At 35.0% G+C, this 23,435-nt stretch overlaps 1 protein-coding gene across 2 annotated transcripts in view; it reads left to right on the top strand.

Annotated features, from left to right (window-relative positions):
- The window catches only part of LOC6561885 (trissin receptor), a 34,531-nt gene continuing 11,096 nt past the window's right edge, over window positions 1-23,435 (top strand). For both annotated transcript variants that reach the window (XM_001987957.2, XM_043214629.1), the window contains exons 1-3: window positions 1-23; window positions 16,761-17,455; window positions 22,244-22,388. In XM_001987957.2, coding sequence (XP_001987993.2) covers window positions 16,798-17,455; window positions 22,244-22,388 — 803 coding nt within the window. In that variant the 5' untranslated portion in view covers window positions 1-23; window positions 16,761-16,797. The remainder of the gene's footprint in view (window positions 24-16,760; window positions 17,456-22,243; window positions 22,389-23,435) is intronic.

Raw genomic sequence — 23,435 nt, 5'->3', positions numbered from 1 at the left:
ATATATATAAATTCCAACACTTGGTAAATGATAATTCTACATTTTATCTCTGTTTACCTTAAGGGTTTTTCAATTACTTTTAAACAAATAATGAGTTGAAGCTGTCTTCACAATTTCAGTTGTTCATTCAAGTATTTTGAGATTTAAATCTGTTACCAAAAATGCGAGTTTCGTTTGTGCCTTCTGCTCATTTTGGTTTGACGGTTTGGTTTCGGTTAGGGGCTCACCTGGGGCAGGTGGAACTTCCTTTGATTGCTGTGCGTGTTTGGATTAGCAAATTTGTTGTTATTTGCGTAGCCAACGGAAAATACGACCAGGCCACAAGCCAGACAGACAGGCGTTGGTTCATTAGAGCCTATTCGTTGGACCCTTAAATTCATCTTTTTGCGGTTCTTATGCACACTTTGTCCAGTGTGGTAAAGGGGGCATATTGATTTGGCCAGAACGGAAGAAAATATTACATATATCAAATTATTCTCTATCCGATTGTTCTTATGACAGCTAAAGCAGTTTCAAAGTGTCATCAACTTTAAAAATAGCTCGCGTAGAAACAGAAACTATCAAAAGAGAATCGAAAAGTAGTCCACTTTCATTATTACTATTGCTTCTATATGGTTAAACAGTCTAAAATTCGGTTGGCAGATTAATAATCATAACAGACCATAACCCATAAATATAATGGTGTAATATAATTTTATGCTTAAAAAGCGGAAGCAGAAAATGTGTCCATTTTTATTTATCAATGATTCGAAATTAGGGCATTTACACACCATATATTCTTTTTTTTGTCGAAATATCTTTGGGCTGTACACATTTGCCTCCATCTAGCTCTTTGGTTGAATTTTACCGAAGGCTTTCGCATATTTATGTTCCAAGTAACTTCAGCTTTAGCAACACTTTATCTTACCCTTACATCAATTTGAAAATGAGCATAAGACAGGATATTTAAGGTCAAAGCCAAGATTCTAAGAAATTGCCAAATTCAATTCAAATTGAATTCAGAATCGTTCGAGTCTGATGCGAATCACTTTGCTGTCATCTTAAGCCCAATGAGCTTTGATAAATATTATATCTCCTTTTCATGAAAGGAAATTCATTAAGTACTCTCAGATATACAAGGCTTATAGCTACTTAAATAGCAGCTTGATTGTTAGATGAAATCCCCATGCAGTCTCAAGTAAAAAATCACTGAATAAAATATTCGGCAGAAGAATAGAAACAGTACCATTAATTGAATGTTGTGTTTCAGTGATTTTAATAGATAGCAACTCGAAACCACAACGAGCACATTTCCCGCAATTTCCTGCCAGTCCCTCGACACTTCCCTTCCCCCGTTTAGCACTTCCAGTTGATTTAGGCATTATCGACGGCATCATCGAGTGTTCAATGGATGCAACTAAATGTAGCGTGGATGACAAACATTGTCAACTTTGCTAGTTACCCCCATTCATGATCTCTGATTGGATTTACGTGAAACTCTCTCGAGAGATGCTTTCAATACGGCTTGTTCCGCTCATTCCCCGTCTTTCTTCAGCTGGCTGCCTCCATGCTTCAAGTAATTGCCTCATTCATTATACATTTTGGTTTCTACCGTGCCTTCCACATTTTTGCACATTTCCGCAGTCAGTGAAAGTCAAGTTGCCATCGTTTCAGTCAATTTACATCTCTTGTATTCATTTGTCCAAGGAAGTGTAATTAATTTGCGTTTTAGTTTGGATTTTCATCAAGCAATTATATTTTGAATTAATTTTTCAGAGGAGGAAAGGTGCTCAAAAAACTATCGAAAACGAATCAAGAATTATGAACAGTCATTAATTTTCATGAAATATTAGTTAATTTAGAGAAGATATATAAAATGTGTTTATAGATTTAATCAAATTGATAAGCATTTGAATTTATTTTAGTTAACTAAGTAAAAAAGAAAGAAACAATTAGACAAGTTACTTATTTACTTAAATAGTATTTAATTCACACACTTATTATTATACTTACTTTTATACAAATTTATGAAGTAGCATTATATTAAAATAAAGAATTTAAATTGATAATAACCGCACAATGAAAACAGAAAAGGAACTCTTTGCGAAGTTGGCCATTTTTGTGTGAACATTTCTAAGAATCGCTGCAGAAAATAGAAGATTTATAGATATAAGTAAGTGCATTTGCTCTCGAATTGAGTCCTTTAATACTACATTGTGTGAGGCAGAGGCCGAATCGCGAGACCTTTCGCTCGAGTTCGTGGACATTATTTTGTCCCTTGGCCTCTAATGCCCCAAAGTTGTTTCCCACATTTTCGTATGTGTGTGTGGGTGTGTGTGTGGGCCGAGAGGGCAATGATACAAATTTACTGAAAAATATTTTTGTTACTTGAGCTGACAATAAAAGCAAAACAGCCCAATTGAGCTCTTAGCTCCAAGCTCCAGTCTTTGAACTCCGAAAAATTCTGTGGCAGCCGTACAAGACAATATGCCAGTGCAGCCATAACAACGCATTTCCGTTTCCGCTCTGTGGTTCGAATTTCTGTGAGCATAAAGGGCATTTGCTTTGGCTTTCGACATTCTCTTGGTCTTGCTCTTGCTCCCCGCACTCAGCTTTATTATTCCTTAGCTTTGTATAAGTCCGATATGCCCAAAAGTATGCTACAAAAATAGTTTATGCTTTGTATTTTACGGTACTTTATTACAAAGCCAAAATTACAGATATCGCGTTCAAGAACTAATGGAATAAATGCTTGTAAGGATTCTTCTTAGTTGTTTGTTCTTAACAAAATTAGGAAAAAATGTACGAAGTCGGAAATGCTTTACATATGCTCATTCTTGATCTATGATTACACATTAAATTTAATTAAGCTCTGCATATTTAATTTTCTGAGTGTATTGTGTATTATTACAATGAGATTAGGGTATATATTTCCCCTTGAGTCTGTGAATAGACTCAAACCTTTTCAGGCTTTTACCTATTTAGGCTGCCTTGAGCTCTTTGACTTACAAATGTGCTAAGCTAACATTTTCCATATACCTTGCCAGAGGCTGCTGCATATTTCAGTCGTAAATTATACACCAGGGAGTAGCTTATGCACCTATGTATATATATTACCCACAGAAGGGAAATACAAATGTATCGTTGTGATTTGCATATGTTTTGCATGGCAATGTGGGTGTATGATGCACCCCTTTCTCAATTTCTGTGAGTTTCTTCAGCTACCTCCCCTTGCCATTTTACCTGTGCCATATCCTATTATAAATTCCATGAGTTTGGCGCCGCATTAAATAGGTTCGTCAATGGTGACGTTTGGCTTGTTATTCGCCCCAATTCAACCGAACCAACTGACTATTTGTGGTTCACAGACCATCAATTTATCACATTTACTGCCTTCTCATTCATGAATGTTTGTATAATGAACCAAATAAACACTTGTGTGGCTGTTGTCGTTATATGCTTGGTTAACTGAGCGCCTCAGTTTGATTCCAAGCACCCGAGTTTCTGCTATCTTTTTGTATGTTACTTGCATATTAACGAGCAACTGTGTTGTGGTCTGTACTTGTGGGTGTGTGTGGAACATTAGACTATGTAAATTGTATTTTCGGACAATTACATGTTCTTGTACAAGATATTGTTTGAGTATGTTTTCATTTGATAGCTATAGTTTTAACGGAAAGTTACACCACAAATTATGTTCATATTCTTTTCGTCTATCTAATCACCTCGAATTCTTATCAATTTTCAACATTAAATTTCAAAATCAAAATTAAAAATTGATGATGAAGTTAATCCATTTAAATCAACAAGGGAGCTAATAGTTTTTTTTTATTTTCTCACTATTTATTTTGTTCAAACCACAACTTTAATTGAATTTATTCATTCATTTTAGTGGAGGTATTCAGTAGCCAAAAGCAATTTATTGACTATTTCGTGCGATAATATAATTGGTCTGCTAATAATAGCAATTTGCCAATGAATTATTTATTCATTTGATATTTAAGCAATTTTTAACGAGTTTTTGATTGAAGGTCAGTTTCTTGAGCCTTGACCCTCAAGAAAGTGGTGTCAACGGCAGCTTGACATGCTTGCAATGACATTTCACTTCAACTTTGACTGCGACTCCTGTCAAGCTATTCTGTGCATCACAGCTGGGCCAAATGAAGTTTGCGCAATGCGTTCATTAAGCTCCTTTTTCATGGTTAATTTCAACTCATTTGCATGACTGGCAGTTGGGTCTTCTGACAATAATTAGTTTTGTGGTAGAGTCTTGCTGCGCCATGCAATATGCAACAAGCACAGACCACCACAGTTATGGCAAATGAGAATACCACTGATTGCGGAAAGAGAAAAGCTCATGGACAAATTATAGAAGACAACAGAAATACAAAATTCGCTGCACAAGTTACATTCGTGCCTAGACAACAAGAAGCTTTAGCTAGGAGGTTTGGTCAGAGTGGCAAATTAGCTGGTTTATCAACCTCAACAAAAGTCAAACCACTTTCCGGCAGGCAAACTCACAAGCGATGTTATGCAATTCTTAATTTTACAAAAGTTACGGCTTATAATTTATATTTGAGTTAAATACACACCATATTATAGGTTCTTTTTTCAACTATATGTAGTTTATTTTATTATATATTTATATAATTAAACACTCCAGCATGAAAGTATGCTTTCAGTTCCACCCAGAGTAACTACTGTCAAATTTTTGTTCACATTTTTGCAATTCCAATCCATTTAGCTAAGCGAAAAGATAACACCAAAATAATCCACACAATAAATAACAGGGCTGTCAAACCTGAACTGACAGCAAATCAAATTGTTTCAATTTGAATTCAGAGAAAATATAAAAACTGAAAAAAAAGGATTACCAACAATTTTAGTATTTCGATAGATATGGGATCGCACTGAATATTAAATGAATATTTAGACGTGCCACTCGCGAAATTGTTATAGAATAGCGTAAAGGTTCAAAATGCACATTGCAACCCACTGATAAGAATGAACAATAAAATGTTTCATGGTCAAAATACGTAAGGCTCAATAAAAAAAATACCTCCCAATTTTGTCATTATTCATTATTAAAAATGCCACAAAAGCCTGTAAATTATTTCTGAAAAATACTTGTTCGTAAAATGCCTGAATGGCAAAATGAAAAAATTCATTTACACGACAAAATAAAGATAATGCAGCACGTAAAAATCAATTACAACACGTGGCAAGCGAGCAACAGCCAAGTAAATGAGAAAAAAGTCGTGAATTTCCAAAGAAAATTCGGAAACACGAGGCAACGTCTGGCAAGATAAACAAAAATTAAGCAAGCGAACAAAGCCAACAAGAAAATCAATCATCAGCACACCGACAACTAAATACACTTTCCAAAATATATCAGGAAAAGAAATACATTTAAAAATTTCAATCTGAATTTGAATTTGAATAAATGAAACTGGCAAAATCAAACTGTTTTTATTGAGCCTATGAGCCTACTAGACACATCCTTTAAATGAGAGAGTGTCAGTATGGGTGTACTTTGCGGTGAGTCTGAGTTGCACTTAATGCCATAACCAGAGCCAACATCCTGCACAAAAGGACAGACGGAAAATAACATTGGCAATAGGAATCGGAAAACCCCACTCAAGTAAGCAGTTTGCTCGATTGTTCGTGTTTTTAACAAACTTGGCAATAGGTGTAAACTTTTTTGGCAAACGTTAAACGACAAATCTGCAATTTTTGGCACGATAAATCAATAAATAAATAAATTAAATTCCAATCAAAAACAAATTGTTCTCAAAATACCATTTAAATATAATTTTGTTTTAATGCGATTAAGCTATGGAAAATCACACATCCTAATTAAAATTGTAATCCACAAGAAAGAGAGATTTCAATTTCAATTGTATTATTTTATTGTTGGCAAACGAAAACTTAAACATTTTGTATATATATATATATATATATATATATATATGTGTGTATAATAAACGTCAATTGATATTCCTAATGCCTTAATAAACTTTATGGTTCAGTCTTTAGGCTCTGCCCGAAATATCCAATTAAATGATTTGTTTACTTTGTTAATAGAGGTCCCCAGCTAATCCATTTTGACAGCTAATCTCAAGTTTATTAAACACTTTGAGCGTAATTTGATCGTTATGCCGAAAACCCTAAAATAATTAGGAGATTTTTTATGCACTTCAGACATGATTAAGGGGAATATTTTTATAACCCAATAAGCAAAGGTCAATAAACTTTGCGTCGCCCATGAACTTTACTGAAAAATAATAATATTTGAACATTGAATTCCCTCATGAGTTTGCTAATTATAAATCAAATTAGGAAATGCTAAATATATTTTTTCGCTTATAACTTTCACAAATGAGTTTCAATTCACAGTTTGGGACTACTTTAACAACTAATAATAATTTGAATAACTAATTTAATTTAAATTATGCAGAAAACTTGAAATAGGCGGGAATCAAATAAAAAACAGTAGGAAACAAAATGTATGTAAATACGGAAAACTTTCAAATTGGCTTTGGGAGTAAACGCTTCAATAATTTTTCAATGTTGTCAGCTGCAAAAATGTAATTCTTCGACAGGGTGGAGCTCTTTGCCAAAGGAAACAAATGTGTTGGCTATAAATCTCGAGGCTCGTATACCAGCTCATAAATTTAGGTTAGTAAAATGAAAACAGGTAGGGAAAACCAAAAATAACAAAAATGTGGCTATCATAAAGCCAGAGAGTAAATCACATTTTCCGCTCTGGCTTAAATTCCCAGTGCATAAATGAAATTTAACGCTAAGGTGCGAAAAAATACAAATTCAGCAAAAAGGGAGAAATTGTCTGCAAAAAACGTGTGAGGCAAAATCAATTTTCGCCAGTTGAGCTATTGCAAACAGTTAAGCAGAAATTCCAAGAAGATTGCGTTAAGATGATAAAGTTCTGCACACCATAAATACCTATGTGTGTGCGTATGTGTGTGTTTCTGTTCCTGGCAGAGGTAAAAGGTGATGGCCAACGGATATGCCCCAAGGACATAAGATTATCATGTCGAGATAGCGACGAACACAAAATGGCAAATTCAAGTTGTTCGTAAGGAAATGTGGCATGATATTATAGATTAACATTGTGAGCTGAGTTTGACAGGTGAATGATAAGCCGATGATTGGTGCAATGATACCCTGCATATGAATATGTCACACATGTCAAAAACTGAGAAAAGTCAGATATCCAATATCATATATAAGGATATAGATTATATGCCGCCAAGGAAAATGAATCATTCTTTATTTTTTGGTGTTATTCGTAAAATGTATGCCAAAAACATACATACATAAGAGCTTGGAATAAATTAAATATCAATTAAAAAATGACATGTAAAACCTAAAATAAAGCATATTTTAAACAACTTATTTTCGGGTTAAGCTAGATGCTATATTTGGCCGCTCTCCCTGCGTTGCTGAGCCAAATTAAATTTCCTGTTTATGCTAAGCATAATTGCTTGTACAACGCTTAAGGAAAAGTGGGTAAAAGTAACGGGTAGGTCCTTGTTTCCACTTTCCCTTAAACGGGAACTATTCTATGCATGTACCTTTTGAGTACCTTGTAATGATTACAATATAATTTATCGTGTAATCAAATCGGAGTCCTATATTTCTATTATTAAGAACTAAATTTAAAGCTTGTTGTCTTAAAAAAAAACTAACTCATATTAAGTCTTTTCATTTTTTATTTGTTTGGATTTTCTGAGTTTTCCCGAAACCATGCAAGAAATATTGGACCAATTTTGTAATTAAGCATCCTCAGGAATCTTTTGCATACAGGGTATTGAGACATTGAATATGCCCAGGATTTTATCAGTCGAAGCTTTTAATTGAATAAATCGAAGTGAAGAGCGTTTCTTTCACTGACAGCCCAATAAAGTGTGAATACTTGTTGTGGATGTGAGGTTAAGTATCCTTATCATGGGTGTGGAGGTGGAGCTTCCGGTTAGTCAGAATTTGCCGAAAAACTTATACGAGATATTGCTGCCAATCACATTTGCTCTTATCAGTGTAGCAACAGACACGTGTATCACACTTTCAACACGACTCAAACAAATACATCTGTATAACAATGCGTTCACTGGGCGTATACGTGACTTTATTGTCTTTGTGCAAATTGTTTAGCATTAATGTGCCACATTTGCAATTTGATTAGCGGAAAGGACGAGAACAGCAACACTTATTGTCTTGTCTCTTTCCCAGCTTCATTATCTCGTGTGGCAACGCCTTCGTTATGGGTTTTATGACTTTCGCCTCGTCAAAGTTCCCCAAGATGCAGACCATGTTCCAGACACTCTGACGCATAATGAATTGCCAACAGTTCTTTATTTATTTTTATTTCAATTTTTTTCCTTGAAGATTTGATTAATTTTCTCATGAATAGCAGTTAAGTTTTTTTTGTAATCCTATCGGATCATCATTGTCATCATAATTATATTGCAATATTTATTCAGGCACAGACCAAAATCGTAACTTGAGCTTGATAAATGGCCTTCGAGAAATCTCAAGTTCCTCCGGCATTGCTTTTGCCTAATTAATGAGCGTCATATTTCTTGCTGTGGTCAACTGCCTATTAATATACGACACATATGGCCTTATAGTCGGCCCTGGAGGAAGCACCTTGCAGCCAACTCTTCATAGAATTTAACTTACATATATAAGGCAAGTGACCTTTAGATTGGACTGAGGATAATTTTTGCTTTCGAATAAAGGCAATTAGTTAACAAAGAATCAACCAATACTTTAGCTTATATTAAGAGATAATTAAACTAAGCGCACAAAAAGCAGTTAAAGCAAAAAATACGTTAAAACAAATAAATAATCACATTATAACATTACAAGATATGGTAGGAGCAGCTTAGACAGCTTCGCATATTAATTAAATAATCAATTTTCTTTATTTTGCTCACACTGTAGCCCATTCAAATACATTTGAATATATTTTGGACTGCATAAAATGCAATTATTTGCCTGAATCGAGATTTATAGCGTGGTTTATGGAACACAATTCATTCGCTGAATTTCCGCATTGGTATTTGCCAGGACAGATACCATGTGTATATTAGCGTAGAATAGACTAGCTCAATTGAGATTTATCGTTTGATAAATGCATGACCAAAAGCAATATTTATGCTGAGGGTCAAGTCTCTAGGTCAAATGCGACCGACCCGACCCGAACCGAACTGACCCACAACCCAAGAGCTACATTTTAATTATCGAGTACTGAGGGTGTTAGGGGCAATGTCATGGCACTCACACACTCAACAGGCAAAGAATGTGCCGGTCTCGCCTTGCGACCCTTATCCTTTTAACCCGACAGTTCTGACAATTGCTGACATTTGCCTTGTTCTTTTGTTTACGCAAATAACGCCAAGTGGCAGATGTCTAGCGGCATTGTTGCTTTTCTTGTAGCTGTCTCAGTTTTGTGGTCTTTGAGAAGTCTCACTTGAATTGCAATTTAATTGCTTTGGTTTCTCCGCAGCTCAAAACCAGAAAAACACATCATGCATCGTGCTTTAAAGATTTCCCAGATTATTTGCACCATCCACAAATTGCTTCTTTCTTACTTACATGCATCAAATTAAATTTTAACATTTTATTTAATTTGTAAGGCCAATTGTGAAGTGAAACTTGCCCTGTGGTTCGACGCTCTTTAGGGTGTTTGTTTATGTTATATGATGCGTTTTATTACATCAAAACTTAAATGAAAAGTTAGTTTTTGCTTTTGTTATTTGAATAAGATAATTGGATAAGGTGTTGAATAATAAATGCGTTTATAAACACCTTTTTATTATTCAGCAATGAAGGATTCATTCGTCTCTTTAAAAGTTGTTTTATGAAACTCTGATTTTTTATTTGACTATGCTCAGGTGAAGCAATCAGCATCGTTTCGATGTGAAATAAGCGCAGCTCATATATTTGCGGAAATTATATCAGGATTGTCAATAAGGACGTTTGCCAATAGCCGTTTGCTATGTGAGCCATACAAATAGCCGTGGTGCCCATAAATATGCAACACAAGCCACGTTCGCCGCTGGCGTGTTTTCGTTTGGAATTCCAATGCATAAATTGACCAGTCATCTGTTTGGCAATTTGTTTGGCCAAGATCCCTGGTTAAATTGGTATCCAGTAGGAATCGCAATGGCATTCGCATTTGCAATTTGTAAAATGCAACTTGCAACTTGCAGCGCATTTTTGCCCCAAACAAAATGTTACTTCTGCTTCCCACATATTTTTAGCATTGAAGTCCAAGAGACGCTACTTCTTTACTCGAAGTGCGATGGTTGCGCCTGGTATCCTCATTTTTTAGGCTAGGCTCAGACAGGTAATGGGCATTGTTGCGAAAGCTCTTAAGCCGCTTACGTCACGCACAGAAAAGCTTAAGCTGTCAAAATTTGAAACAATTTATGCTAAGGAATCTAGAAGATATTCTGGTAATTGATATGCTAAAAGAATAAAGTGAGAACATTTCGGAATTATGCTATTTTTATAGATATTTAATATTTCATAATTTTTCATTGAGTTCTACTTTTCCTTACAATTAATTTTAAGTAGTTTCAGCAAACTTCAAACTTATCATAATTTCTGTAAAAAAGAAAATCTAAATTTTTTTAAGAATCATTTTCATTTAAAAGAAAATGGGCAATTCAAAATAAATTGTTATTAAATTATGTAAAATCATTATTTAATTGGTATTCAACTTATTTAAGTTTTTTAATCCAGCATTTTCAACTACAGCAATTCACAATTTTATTTAGATACCTAGATTGGTCCTCTTTGAATCAAGTGAATGCATATAGGAAACCACTTTGAGTGCAAGCAATTGCATTGGATTTTGGTTGGTAGCCAAAAAACCGGCAGCATAAATCAAAGTTATCATGATGCCTCCCCTGCACAGTCCAAAGTGTACAGTTGAGAGTCGAGTTTTACCTTTTGCTTACATTTCTGCATTCAACATTCGTACATTTTTATTTTTTGTCTTTCTCGTGGCAACATATTTCACATGGTGCACAGAGCGAGAGAGAGAAAGAGAGAGAGAGAGAGAGAGAGAGAGAGAGAGAGGGAAGGAGAGGAACAGAGAGAGAGAGAGAGAGAGGGAAGGAGAGGAACAGAGAGAGAGAGAGAGAGAGAGACACTCAATTACCACTTAATGTCCGTACTTCTGCACAATTTACGCAAACATGGCGAACGCAAAAGATACTTTTGTGCAGTCCAGGAGAAGGACGTATGGGAAAGCGGGCTGACAAGCCCACCCAACATACAAAAGTAACGACCACAACTACAAAACATTTTGTACAATTTGTAATGATTTTTTTTTTCGTTGTTATCGGCCTGAAGAAAATTGCACAAGTTGTGTGCCATTTGGCTTTTGAGGTTTTGCGTGTTTGTTGCGCATTAAAAGTCGTCAAAATTACAGTTAAAATTGGCCATGCCAAAAATGGCAATTTTGTTATTAAATACAAGCTACAAGTTTTTTCTTAATCAATTTCAAATCATTTCTGCTGTCTGATGTTGTTCCATACATTTAACAGAGCATGAAAATAAATAAAATTTATAAATATGCTAAATAATCGTACTAATTTAATAAATGAATTAAATTTTGTTTACCCTTAGAATTTCCATTATACACACAAACACCAGAAATTTGCTTGCCATGCACATGATTTCTGAAAGTGTTGTAGTCTTAAGATGTCTTCTGTTGAGACTGCATTCAAAATAGTCATCATCAGTGAGTGTGTTAATACCCTTCCACATTTTCGTTCTAAATTCGAGCTTGCTTCCCTTATGTAACCATGGCAGACATACTGACACGCAAAATCCTTAACGGAAAATCGGTGGCAAGCTGGGGAAAGTTTTCATTGCACTTGCGGATGCTTTTTAATTAAATCGGAATCAGGCAAATCAATTTGGCTGGCTTAAGGCTGGCAACTGTCAGGTTTTATTTGTCGAGCCAGCCTGACACGCATAAAACAAACAGTGCATCTCCCTCCGTCTGCCCTTTGCCAACAGTTATCACTTTCAGCACTGCTCAGCTCATTAAAGCGTCAAACAGTTTCCCGTTGTGTCCTCAGACAAACTATTTAGTTAAGCCAGGTGGTTAGCGTACAACCTGTACGTACAAGCTGTAGGTATTCCAAGTGTCCCAGGCGTTCACTAATCTTCAGACATTTGCCGTTTGTAGCTGTCACAACTTGCGGAGACAACTTTGTTAGTGCTGACTCTACGAGCCGGGGAATTAGTTAATGGTGCTCGCTCTACTGCAAAGCCATTTAGCTTTACGAACAAAATTTTGCCACATTTGCAATCATAATAATAACAGTACAACAACTAAACTTACACACAATTCGGTTTAAGGTCACATGCGTGAGCAAACAAAACATTGCACAAACAGACATTTGACATTTCAGCTAATTGGAATGCATACTCGCAGATGCAGATACTAGACACAGATGCAGATGCCTAATATGCAAACTCATACAAATACGAGAGACATAAACATGACACATTTAACAGTATGTAAATATTAAAATACCAAATTGAAAATAAAGATACGAGTACAGAAACAATTAACAAATAAATATTTTTTAATATCATATCTTTATTCGCAATTTGGGTTAATTGATGAAAATCCATGAAAAATTCATGAAAACCAGCGAAAAATATGTCAGCACTCAAAGTTGTAATTAAATGCAAAAAATAAAATAAAAAGGATATAAACAAATAAGCTGTTAAATCACGATTTATTAACGAGCCAAAATGCACATATGTGAAAAGACTAATGAGAAAAGAGTCAAGAGAAAGTGTAATATTAAAAGGCGAACCAAAAATACGCTTAAAATTCTAATAATATGCCTCTGATAGCTTTTTATAAATATAAATGTGTATAAAAAGGATTTAAAGATTAGAGTTGACCTCTAAAAACATGATCATCATAATTATACATTTTATGGGAATGCTTAAATGTGACTTTTATTAGAAGTTGAGCATATATACTCGTATATCCAACAACATCTCCATATTTTCAGCAAAACTTTTCTTCTCCATACACTCCGCGATCTTCTGTATTAGTGTTGTTTTTTTTTTGTGTGTATTTTATACCAGACCAGCAAATCACAATCAAACAAAAAATTGTTTTTTTAATTGAAATGGTGATTAAAAACTATTTCCTTTTAATTTATGATTTCAAGAGTTTATAATGATTGTTAAAATTATTGTTGAAAAATGAATGCTAGGCAATTTAGAATATTATTGTCAGTCGGTTGCTGAGCAGACTCAGTTTAAAATTTGTTTTCTTTGTTCGTGGTGGAAATAAAAATAATTTTATGTGAAAAGATTTTACTCAAGAGTATAATAAAAATATTGCTGTGTATCCACTTGCCATCTGTGAGGGTATTTCAACCACGGCAGCCCAAAACATGTTGTTTTTCATGGCGAATGTTTTTAAAGTGTATATATTTTTTACGACTAAATATCACATCAAGGTCTGAAGAGGATGCAAAGTCTGTGTTTGTGTTGTATTGTACAACAAGCTGCATTTGGCAAGTGTGTAAGTTGCTAGCTTAAAAGTTGTGTGCAGAAAACGCCATTAGGCGAAAGAATGCGAGCTCAAGTTTCACGTACAAAAAAAATCGCTTACTGGCAGGCAAACTAATCCCAATGCCTGCCACAGTCAGTTGCCAGATGCACAATATGTCCACAACGTGTGTCGCAGCAAGAACTTGCAGAGGGACCCCCATTCATGGCATGTTTTTGTATCTCCCAGCAATTGCATCTCTCCCCAATCTGCGTAACACCTGTATTTGACATTAGTTGATGGCTTGTTTGCTAAATACCTGATGGGGATTGCAAGTCGGTTGAGTTCATGCCAAACATTGGCAAACAAACTGCAGCGATTGGGCATCGGCATTTGAATGCTTATTAGATGGCAATGTCAGCTGTGGCATGCCGATATCAGAATACCCGTATATTGTTAAACTCATTCTTGGCATTTGCTTGCACAAAATAGATAAACAAAGGGCATTGAATAAGGTAGAATTAGGGCTGGGATAATATTTGCACTCGATTCGGTCTAAAATTATATTAAATCGAATTATGTTCGAAAAGCATAGCAAACTGACCCAATTGAGTGAATATCTGTTGTTGAGTAAATGTTTGTCTGCCTATTACTCCCAACTAATGAGCTGGAATTGTATTCCTATGCTTAAATAACCTTCACCAATAAACCAGAATATATTGTCGCAAATATAAATTTCTCTTAAGGCTGTATAAATTTAATGATTGGAAGAGGATCTAATTACAAATAAGATTTAAATAAAATTGATGTGATCTCTTTTCTTATAATAATAATAATTATTTATTATATTATTATAAACTGTATTTTCGTAGTATTTTCCACAAATAAGCGCTAGGTAGAACATTAATTACAGTTTTATTTATGTGTAATCCAAAGAATACTTACCAAATTGCCCAATACCAAAGTGCATTTTACCAATGAGAAAGTTTTTTTAGTAGCTGCATTGTTTGGCCGCATTTCGCTTTTGTCGGCCTCATTAATTACAATTTCAGGCAATTTCGAGTTACCTTTTATTGTGGTTTTTGCTATTTGACCCACATCCCGTTTGTGGATCCGCAGACACATCGGACATCGACAAAACTTTTAGTGCAGCCTTTACAATCGCCGACAAAGTGCTGTGCCGAATGATGAGTGCGCACTTGGGGGGGAAACGGAAGTTAGAAGGGGGCTTGTGAGATAGGAGGGTGTTATTGGAAAGCTAGAAACTTTGTTTTGCCACGCTTCGTTCCGTATTTGATTGCCACTCGGGGCTTTGTTTTGTTTATGTTCTTGCTTTGACTGTTGCTGGCTGTGCTCGTTTTGGCCTTTTCTACTTCGGCCCTTTAATTGAGCATGAGCACAACAACTTTGGAAAACACTTATGGCATTGTTCTGCAGGTAATGGATTATTCCTTTCAACTGTCTGATAAGCAGAATAATTGATGATGAAAGATGCAAAGTTAACAAAAGTTGTGATTCAATATTATGGCAGCTTATTAGCTGAAATCAATGATATTTATTTAATATTTGACAAGTCATGGAGACATGACCTAATTTATTTTTATTTTCATCAAGTTGATATTTATAAAATTAATTTGTATATGCATATGTTATTTATATATATTCTGTAGTCTGCGGGCTTTATATGGTATTATATTTAGGTTGGGTGTCTGTCACGTGGATCTGAAACCCATTTTTCATTTATTTTCCACACTCAAAGCAATTAAACTTGATGAAGAAAATCGTGACCTGCCAACAATGTAACATTTCCACCGTTTATCTCGCTCTCACAATTTCTTCGTTTCCTTTTTATTCTCTGCTCATCTGCTTGAACGTTCTTTTTAATTAAGCTGTCTTTTATAATGATTTTCATTGAAACTTTCGTGTTGCAATGCTGGAAAAGTTAAAAAGTCTAATGAATAAATACTCTTTGCAGTATTTATATTTCATAGAATTGCATTTAAAAACCTATGCATATTTCAACCCGAATATAACCCTCTCTCTCTCACACACACTCTCATCATCCCATATTTCTCTCACATTTTCGTTATTTTTAATATGCGACACGTTTCATTGCCAATTATGCGAGTGCATCAAGAGCTGGTGTTCCATTGGCCCCTACGATATTCTGTCTTTACCTATTCTCATCATCATGCGTGTCGCCCACCAACAAGGATGCTTTGATTATTGCCCATCTCAATGTTTTTCTCTCTTTGTGTACGTGCTCTAATTAATAAGGACTCTTGTAATTTTCCACTCACATATCATTCGCACAAAAACACACAGAGAGCACGAGTAAAAATAGCTATCAAGTAATTAAGGCCCTGTTGAATCGTCATGCACATCAAACACGCACGACTCGGTGCCATTTAATATGTCCAATGTTAATATAAGACATTTGGCAGGCATGTGAATAAATAGAGACACTCGACAAACAACGCCAACAAATTGTCACATTATTATTTTGACGGTTGGATTTTAGTTTGTATAAACACTTTTAATGCAGTTGGAAAATTAGCTGTGAATAAAGTTGAAAGTGGTTATCTAGAAACCTAATTATAAATTGCGTTCTCTGTATTTAAAAATGGAGCTGCCATCGCATTTTATTATATACGTATGTTCATGCTTAAAATATCTGACCTTTTTTTTTTGGTAATTTAAATTTGCGTACTCCGATTAACAAAATTGTGTTTAATTTAGTAACACAACTCATTTATTTTAGCGATTCTTTTGCTATTACAACTTCATTAAGCAAATATCTGGTTATTTACCAGGCAAGCATTCCTTATTGTGTTCTTATTTTTTTTGTATTTATACATATATTTCGGCAACCAAAATGTATTTTGATATTGCAAATGCAAGCCTTATTACATTTGATATATTTATGGTTTTCTAGGCTGTGTTTAATTGAGTTAATGCATTTAACAGGATATTTCCTCGTTGAGGTCTCTCGATTAGAGCATTCTAGCTTGTTTCCACTATGCGTTTGCTTAATTTTCACTAGTTTCCAAGCAAAGCGTTAATTTTCCATTGCTTCAGAAAATTTTAATCATAATTAAGTGCTTGGTGGCTTCGCTGGCATCCGCCGGCAAGTGATTATCGCCAACTTGCCATCTCTATCCCTTACGCTCTCCCTGTTTCTCTCTCTCTATCTACTTTCTCTTACTCTTTTTACTTTTAGCTCGCTATTATTGCAGTTGCATCACGTTATTAGCATTATGAGTGCCCGTTGTCTGCAATGGACGCAGGCGTCGTCCTCGCAGCACCAGCGACAGGAAGCGGAAGCGTTGCAGAGGCGGGAACATAACCAACAGCACCACTCGGGCAACGGCACTAACATATCAGCAGCTTATGGTGATAATGATGATAATCATGACAACATCGGCAACGAGCAACATAATCAAAAGAGCAACAACGTTAACCACAACCCCTCTGCAACTACGAATTATAGCACTTCCGGCTTACTAGAGTACCGACAACAACAACAACAAGAATCGGAACAAACCACCCAACAGCCAACAGTTGGAATATACAGCCACACATTTCCGTGGCACTTAATGGTGCCACTGTTGCTGCTCATCCTATTCGTTGACTGCAGTTGCTCGTCAGCGACTGGAAATTATTCGAGCTTGGCACTCAATGCAAGCGACACTGAAATCCGATTACCCAATAATGAGACAACAAACACATTAGTTGCAGCATCAGATTCGCCCGCACCATCAGCTACGACTGGTCTGGCCATAAGCAGCGAGGGCAGCGAGCTGACCGAGGAGGAGGAGGAGGCCGATAATACCAGTGAATATATCTTTGATCGCACCGATGTGCGAATCATATTCATCACGCTCTACACCATTGTCTTCTGCTGTTGCTTTTTTGGTAAGTAAGATGAATCAATATACATATATAAATATAGATATTTGCATATATTAAATATATTTATTATATTTTTTGTGAATCTACAATACAATTTTCTCTTACTTTGTATCATTCTCAACTTTATTTTACAATATTCTCAGCCGATATCTCTTGCCCAAAGACTTTCAAATATGTGTAAATATAGTTATCAAATTAAAATAAAACTTCCTGTATATATTCCAAGTTTCATGAATATAGTTTTAAAACTTGAACTACGGAAACGCACAGATAGACTATTGATTTGGCTATTGATGCTGATCAATAACACTTTACGTCGCCGACAATGTTTCTTTCATATTCAACGGCATGAATTACAATTATTTATATATATTAATATATATATATAAATACAGAGCCTTTAATCTGCACATTCAAACAGACACACACATCACGGAAGGCTCAACTTATAAACTTATAAAATGTTTTCATTATAATATTTCCTGTGCATCAAATATAAATAAAGATGCCCTTAAAATATTAAACATCCACTAGCGTCACTTCCTTATTACACTTACCGTGACTTCCGTGACTTCCACAAAACATTCATTTCCTGTCAACCATGCCATCTCTTAGATTATCCTTGCATTGAGTCCAGTCGCTTAGACGTTTATTGTGGTTTCGTTTTTTCACTTCTCTTCTGTTTGGTGTCTCTGTTAACTGTACACTTGCCAATTACTCAAACCTACTGCTATCCGTAAAAAATGGCTACTGATATGGCTAAGGATAAGGGACACTTTTGTGGCCTGACCGATTGACCGACTTTCAGCTTGTGGCTTTTGCGGTTCCTTTTACTTTACAAGTCGGAAGTTGTTTTTATGTGGTTTGTGTGGCTTACAAATTCATTGCTGCCTCTCGAACTATTTGCCATAGAGTTTCATATAGCATTTTGTGTTCTTTGTAACCAATTCTCCTAGCACAAATGTAAAAAAATACAAATGGCACTCAAGGCTCACTCAATGAGTAACCCGCATATTTAAATCTGATAAAGTTTGTTTATTCTGATTCCATTTGAGTCAGCTTTGCAGATTATTTGAAGTTTATTCTTTTGGTTGATAAATGTTCTTTGGGGTTGCTTAATTTCTTAGCAGCTTTCAACAAGATACGATTTTATTTTCAATTATAAAAGATTTATAATATATTGTCGGGTTACTTTTCTATCCTTTCGAACTATCTTTCTATCTAAATTTTTGGCATACATGTTTACTTTATCAATTTATTGCTGAGTTATGTATACTTTAGAATTGTACGTGCTGTTAAGCTGTTGTCAATATCAACTAACTCAACTAGTTAAGCTTATCTAGTTACAAAATCTGACAATTTATATGAGTTGTGTCCAAGTCTATAGTTAGGCTTAATTAATAAGTGGTCCGTTAGTGTATTGAATGTGCGGTTTCCTTCGAAATCGCTTGATGCTTTCGTGTTTATTTAAATTGCAAGTTAATTCAGAGAAGTTTAATACTAAAAGCTATGTCATTAAATTACCCCTTAAATGGTTGCTGAAGCGTCGAGTGCTGTAAATGGCTGTCCTGGGCTGAAGCAATTAGTGTCAAATGGAAAAACACACACGCACCCACCCACAAGGGAAAACTGTCTCCGCCTGCTTATGCAACACATCCACAACCAAAGGGTAATAAAGTGCCGTGTCATCGCAACACAAACACCACCAAAAACAAACGCCAACAACAACTGCAACTTGCAACATTTTATTGTTCAGTGCTTATCATGTTTATACCAGGCATCCTTGCTAACTCATAGACCAATTCCCTGAATGTTTTCGAAAACATTTTGATGTTGTTTCATGAGACAGTTTCTGAAGGCAACAAATATAATTAATACCAGCTACATACTAAGCTGCGAATCATATTAATTAATACCAGCTACATAGTAAGCTGCGGATAATTAATGAAATTATTTAAAATTGTCCCGGAATTTATAAATCCTAAGATTTATCCCATTTTGCTCTACCAAATTCTATCAATATAATTTATTTTCACCAGCTTTTACCTCGAATATATATATTGATCATCATACTGATATATATTTTCCAGATAAATTACTTAACTGAAGTAGTTATTTGTACTCAACAGTGTCTCCAATAAAACAGAAATTATTTTTTAATTATGTATTAAATGTCAAAAAATACAGCATTATTTTTTATCGATTTAAATCGTCGAACAGAAATTATTTTTATAACTCAAATATTTATTTTTCTGGAGAACTGCTTGATTTTTACTCGGAACTGCTTGATTTTTACTTTTAAATTATTTTTATTTCGGTTGACTAAGGGCATTAACCAGAGGATTTTTCTATGTTATACAAGAAAAAACCATTACCTTGCGAACAATCTACTTACCCTACGGCTCTTTGTTTCTTTCTTTATATTAATATATCTCTTTGTCATGAATTGTACCTTAAGAATTTGGTTTAGTTACAGAGTTGCAATCCCAAAAGGTTTTAACCACCTTTAAAACACTTAGACCACATACCCACAGAGTGTAGCCAGCATTTCTCAATGGGGGATGATGAAATTTTTTGTTGTATATCTTTTAATCTAACCAGCTTTCATACATTATATTTAAAAGTTTTCTAAGGTTTATATAAAATTCATGAGGGGATTGATCCTGCCTACGCTCTTGCCTGCCCAAATATAAATTTCAGCGAATTTCAGCCTATGAAAATAAACTTCAAAGCCCCAAACGCTTTTGGCCAACAATTGCTGCCAGAGTCGGCTGAAATCCGAAGCCCCAGGCGAAGGCCATGGCAAAAATGTTGGTGACTGCGGTTAAGGCTTTCAATGGGTGACTAAGCCCAATGCTAACTGAGCTTTAAAGCTATTTAATGGGTGCGAAGTAGATATTAAATAAAAATATGTTATATAAATAATGGCATTCGGAATTCATGTCCCTTCCATTTGCTTTAGGCATGCAAGCCAACAACTGCATGTAAAAATGTCCTGCAAAATACTTTAATTATTTCATTTATTGTTATATTTCACTCGATTTCTCTCTCTTCTTTCTCTTTCACACACGCCACGGCTCTTGCTCGGCTTGTACACATTGCGGTCTGGCATACTTTCAAATACACAAAAAGAACAAAAATTGTTGTGCACATTTTGAACAATTCGCAACTAGCGAAAACACAAACTGCTGTTGCTAGGTAATAGCCCAAAACATTAATTAGAGCTCAGACAAAAGAGCATAAATTTTCCAAAACGTATGCATTACCCAACAAAAAAACAAAAAAAAACAAAATATTTTATTTATGATTTTCTTTTTTTTAATTTTATCCTTAAATATACATGTGTGTATTGTTTGCAGGCACACGCATGACAAGATAAAAAAAATTGTTTCAACCCAAACTTTTTTAATTACTTCAAACAATTGTGAACTCACAGCGGAACAAAGCAGAACAGAAAGTTCCCAAGGTTGAGGGCCCCGTTTCAGAAGGGTTTTCCAAAAGTGGAGTACTGACTAATGAAAACTATGCCAGAGATCCGCTTGTGTTACATGTGTTGCAAAAGTTTCACATTTGCCAATTTTTCAGTTGTTCAAATATGTGACTGAAATAATAAGGCTTTTTTTAATGTCATATAATTTTACAAGCTGCAGTTTTGACAGATATTTTAATTTATTATATATGTTATGTATATATAGTGTAAGCTATTTATGTAATTTTATTAACATAATCTTTATATCTTTTTTATTTGAATTTTTCTATTTATAAACTTTGGTTAGTGTTTTCTGCCAAAAAAATCATTTATCCGTCTGCTATGAACTTAAACAAGATTTGACATAAACACACAATTTGTTTTTGGTGATGATGACAATATTAAGTCACTATGTAATGGCAAAGAAAGGAAATGATTAACTTAAGTTACTGAATGATACAGTTGGTATATATAATTTATATATCCTATATACTATATTTTATAGTTTCCTTGAAATCGTAATTTAGGATATATAGTTATTTGTCTATTTTCTATATTTCAAGATAGAATTTTCTTCTACAATAAACAAAAAATCAGCTTAATGCTAGACTGAGAGTTTTAATGAAGCAAGCAAATTAATACCGATTTATAGTCAAAACTTGTATATAGTTTCACACTTTTACCACAAAGTGCAGGGTATCATGTAGTATAGCACTTTATGTCTTTCTCTTGCATTAGCATTTATCATGAGCTAAAACACAGACCTTTTCACACCATATAGAAATATTTCACTGAGTCTGACAAAGTTGGACATTGCTCGTTGTACATTCTATTTGGATGTTGGTCGCACTTCATAGGCCCTTAGCTGCTGTCACTTAAATCCACTTGCCAGGGTTTTCATTTAATTAAGGCTAACAGACATCGAGATGGTAACGCACACATGCACACACATTGTAAGAAGAGGACAACGAGAGAGGAGTTGGGGAAACTGGAAAAGCTCCTAATTAAAATAAACTTTCAACGCAACATTTAGCCAAACGACGAGGGAAAGCGTCAAAAATTGTCATACAAAATATACAACGGCTGTTGAAAGTTATTGCCCCCACTGCAGGCAGACAAGCTGGCATCGAGTAAGAGTTTTTCGTCTACTATGAAAGAGAGGGAAACAGAGGGAAAGAGAGAGAGAGAGATGGAAAGAGGACTGGCTTGCCAAAATATTTTGTTAACATTTTTAATATCTCCCAGTTGACTGCAGCTTTTGTTTTGAATTTGTTTCAAAAAATTTAATTGACATTTTGATATCTGTTTTCATCTTCTTTCAGGCAATCTACTTGTTATACTTGTGGTCACACTGTCGCGTCGTCTGCGCTCCATAACAAATTTTTTCTTGGCCAACTTGGCATTTGCCGACTTTTGTGTTGGCCTCTTTTGTGTAATGCAGAATCTGTCCATTTATCTCATAGACAGGTAAGTGGTAAGCCAACCAAGTTACTTTTAACTAAAGTGTCTATTATGCATGAAAGAACTTACATATCTAACATAATTTTTGCCTCCATATACCCTGAAGCGGTATTATAATTTGGTAGCAAGTTTAAAACGTATCTGACCTATTAAGGTGTATAAGCTTTTAATTGGTATCCTTGGGCGACTGCATATAGTCTGGCTGTCCCTTCTTTTATTTAATATGCAGCACTCTCTCATGTTTAAAGCTATATTGTTGAACCTGACATATATCTGTACTTGAGAGACGTTGTGATGGCTAAAGACATACATGTCGCTTTTCCTGATACAATATAATTACACAAATGTGGATAATTCAGTTCGCAGCTAGTCGTGAAACAGAAAACAAATTAATTAAATTTGTCTATAATACATAAAACTATATCAGTGTGCGAAACAAAATGTAGATGTCGGCAGCTTGACTCCGGTATGTAAGGTTTGACGTGCATAAGATTGACGATCTTTCTTGTTGTAACGTAATACTTATGCAACTTTTGCTCGACGAGTTTCCCAAGCTACCTGGACAAGAATATAAATGATACTTGTGCAACACACATTTGTGCGTTTGTTTGTTTGTCTGTGCAGCACGTGCACAAAAATCACTACTTGCAGAAATGGGATAAGTTAAGTAGAGGGAACAGCACAACAATTGAAAATATAAGCTGTTTGTTGAAAAATGCAGACACTTATCACTTACGATCTTGATTAAATAAAGTGCATATAGCATATTTGTACGAGTGGAAATAATGAACATATCTTCAGTTGTTCAATTGTAATAAATAAACGTCATTAAAAGGTGTGTTGACAAGCAGTTTGAAACAGCTGGAGCCTTTGCACTTCATAAGTCTGCCTTTGACACAATCGCTGCATAGTGTCCTTCGACTGTTTACCATACACAACTGAAGTCAGTCGGCAAGGCACGAATGCTGCTCACTTTGTCGCTTGGCTTTGTTCTTAATGCCACACAACATGGCGTATTAGTAACGCTCAGCTTAGCTCTTGCTGGTCATTTAT

Source organism: Drosophila grimshawi, unplaced genomic scaffold, assembly GCF_018153295.1.
Source record: "Drosophila grimshawi isolate 15287-2541.00 unplaced genomic scaffold, ASM1815329v1 contig_1377, whole genome shotgun sequence".
NCBI lineage: Eukaryota > Metazoa > Arthropoda > Insecta > Diptera > Drosophilidae > Drosophila > Drosophila grimshawi.
Note: the sequence above shows the minus strand (reverse complement) of the source record. Positions and strands in the feature narration are given on the sequence as shown.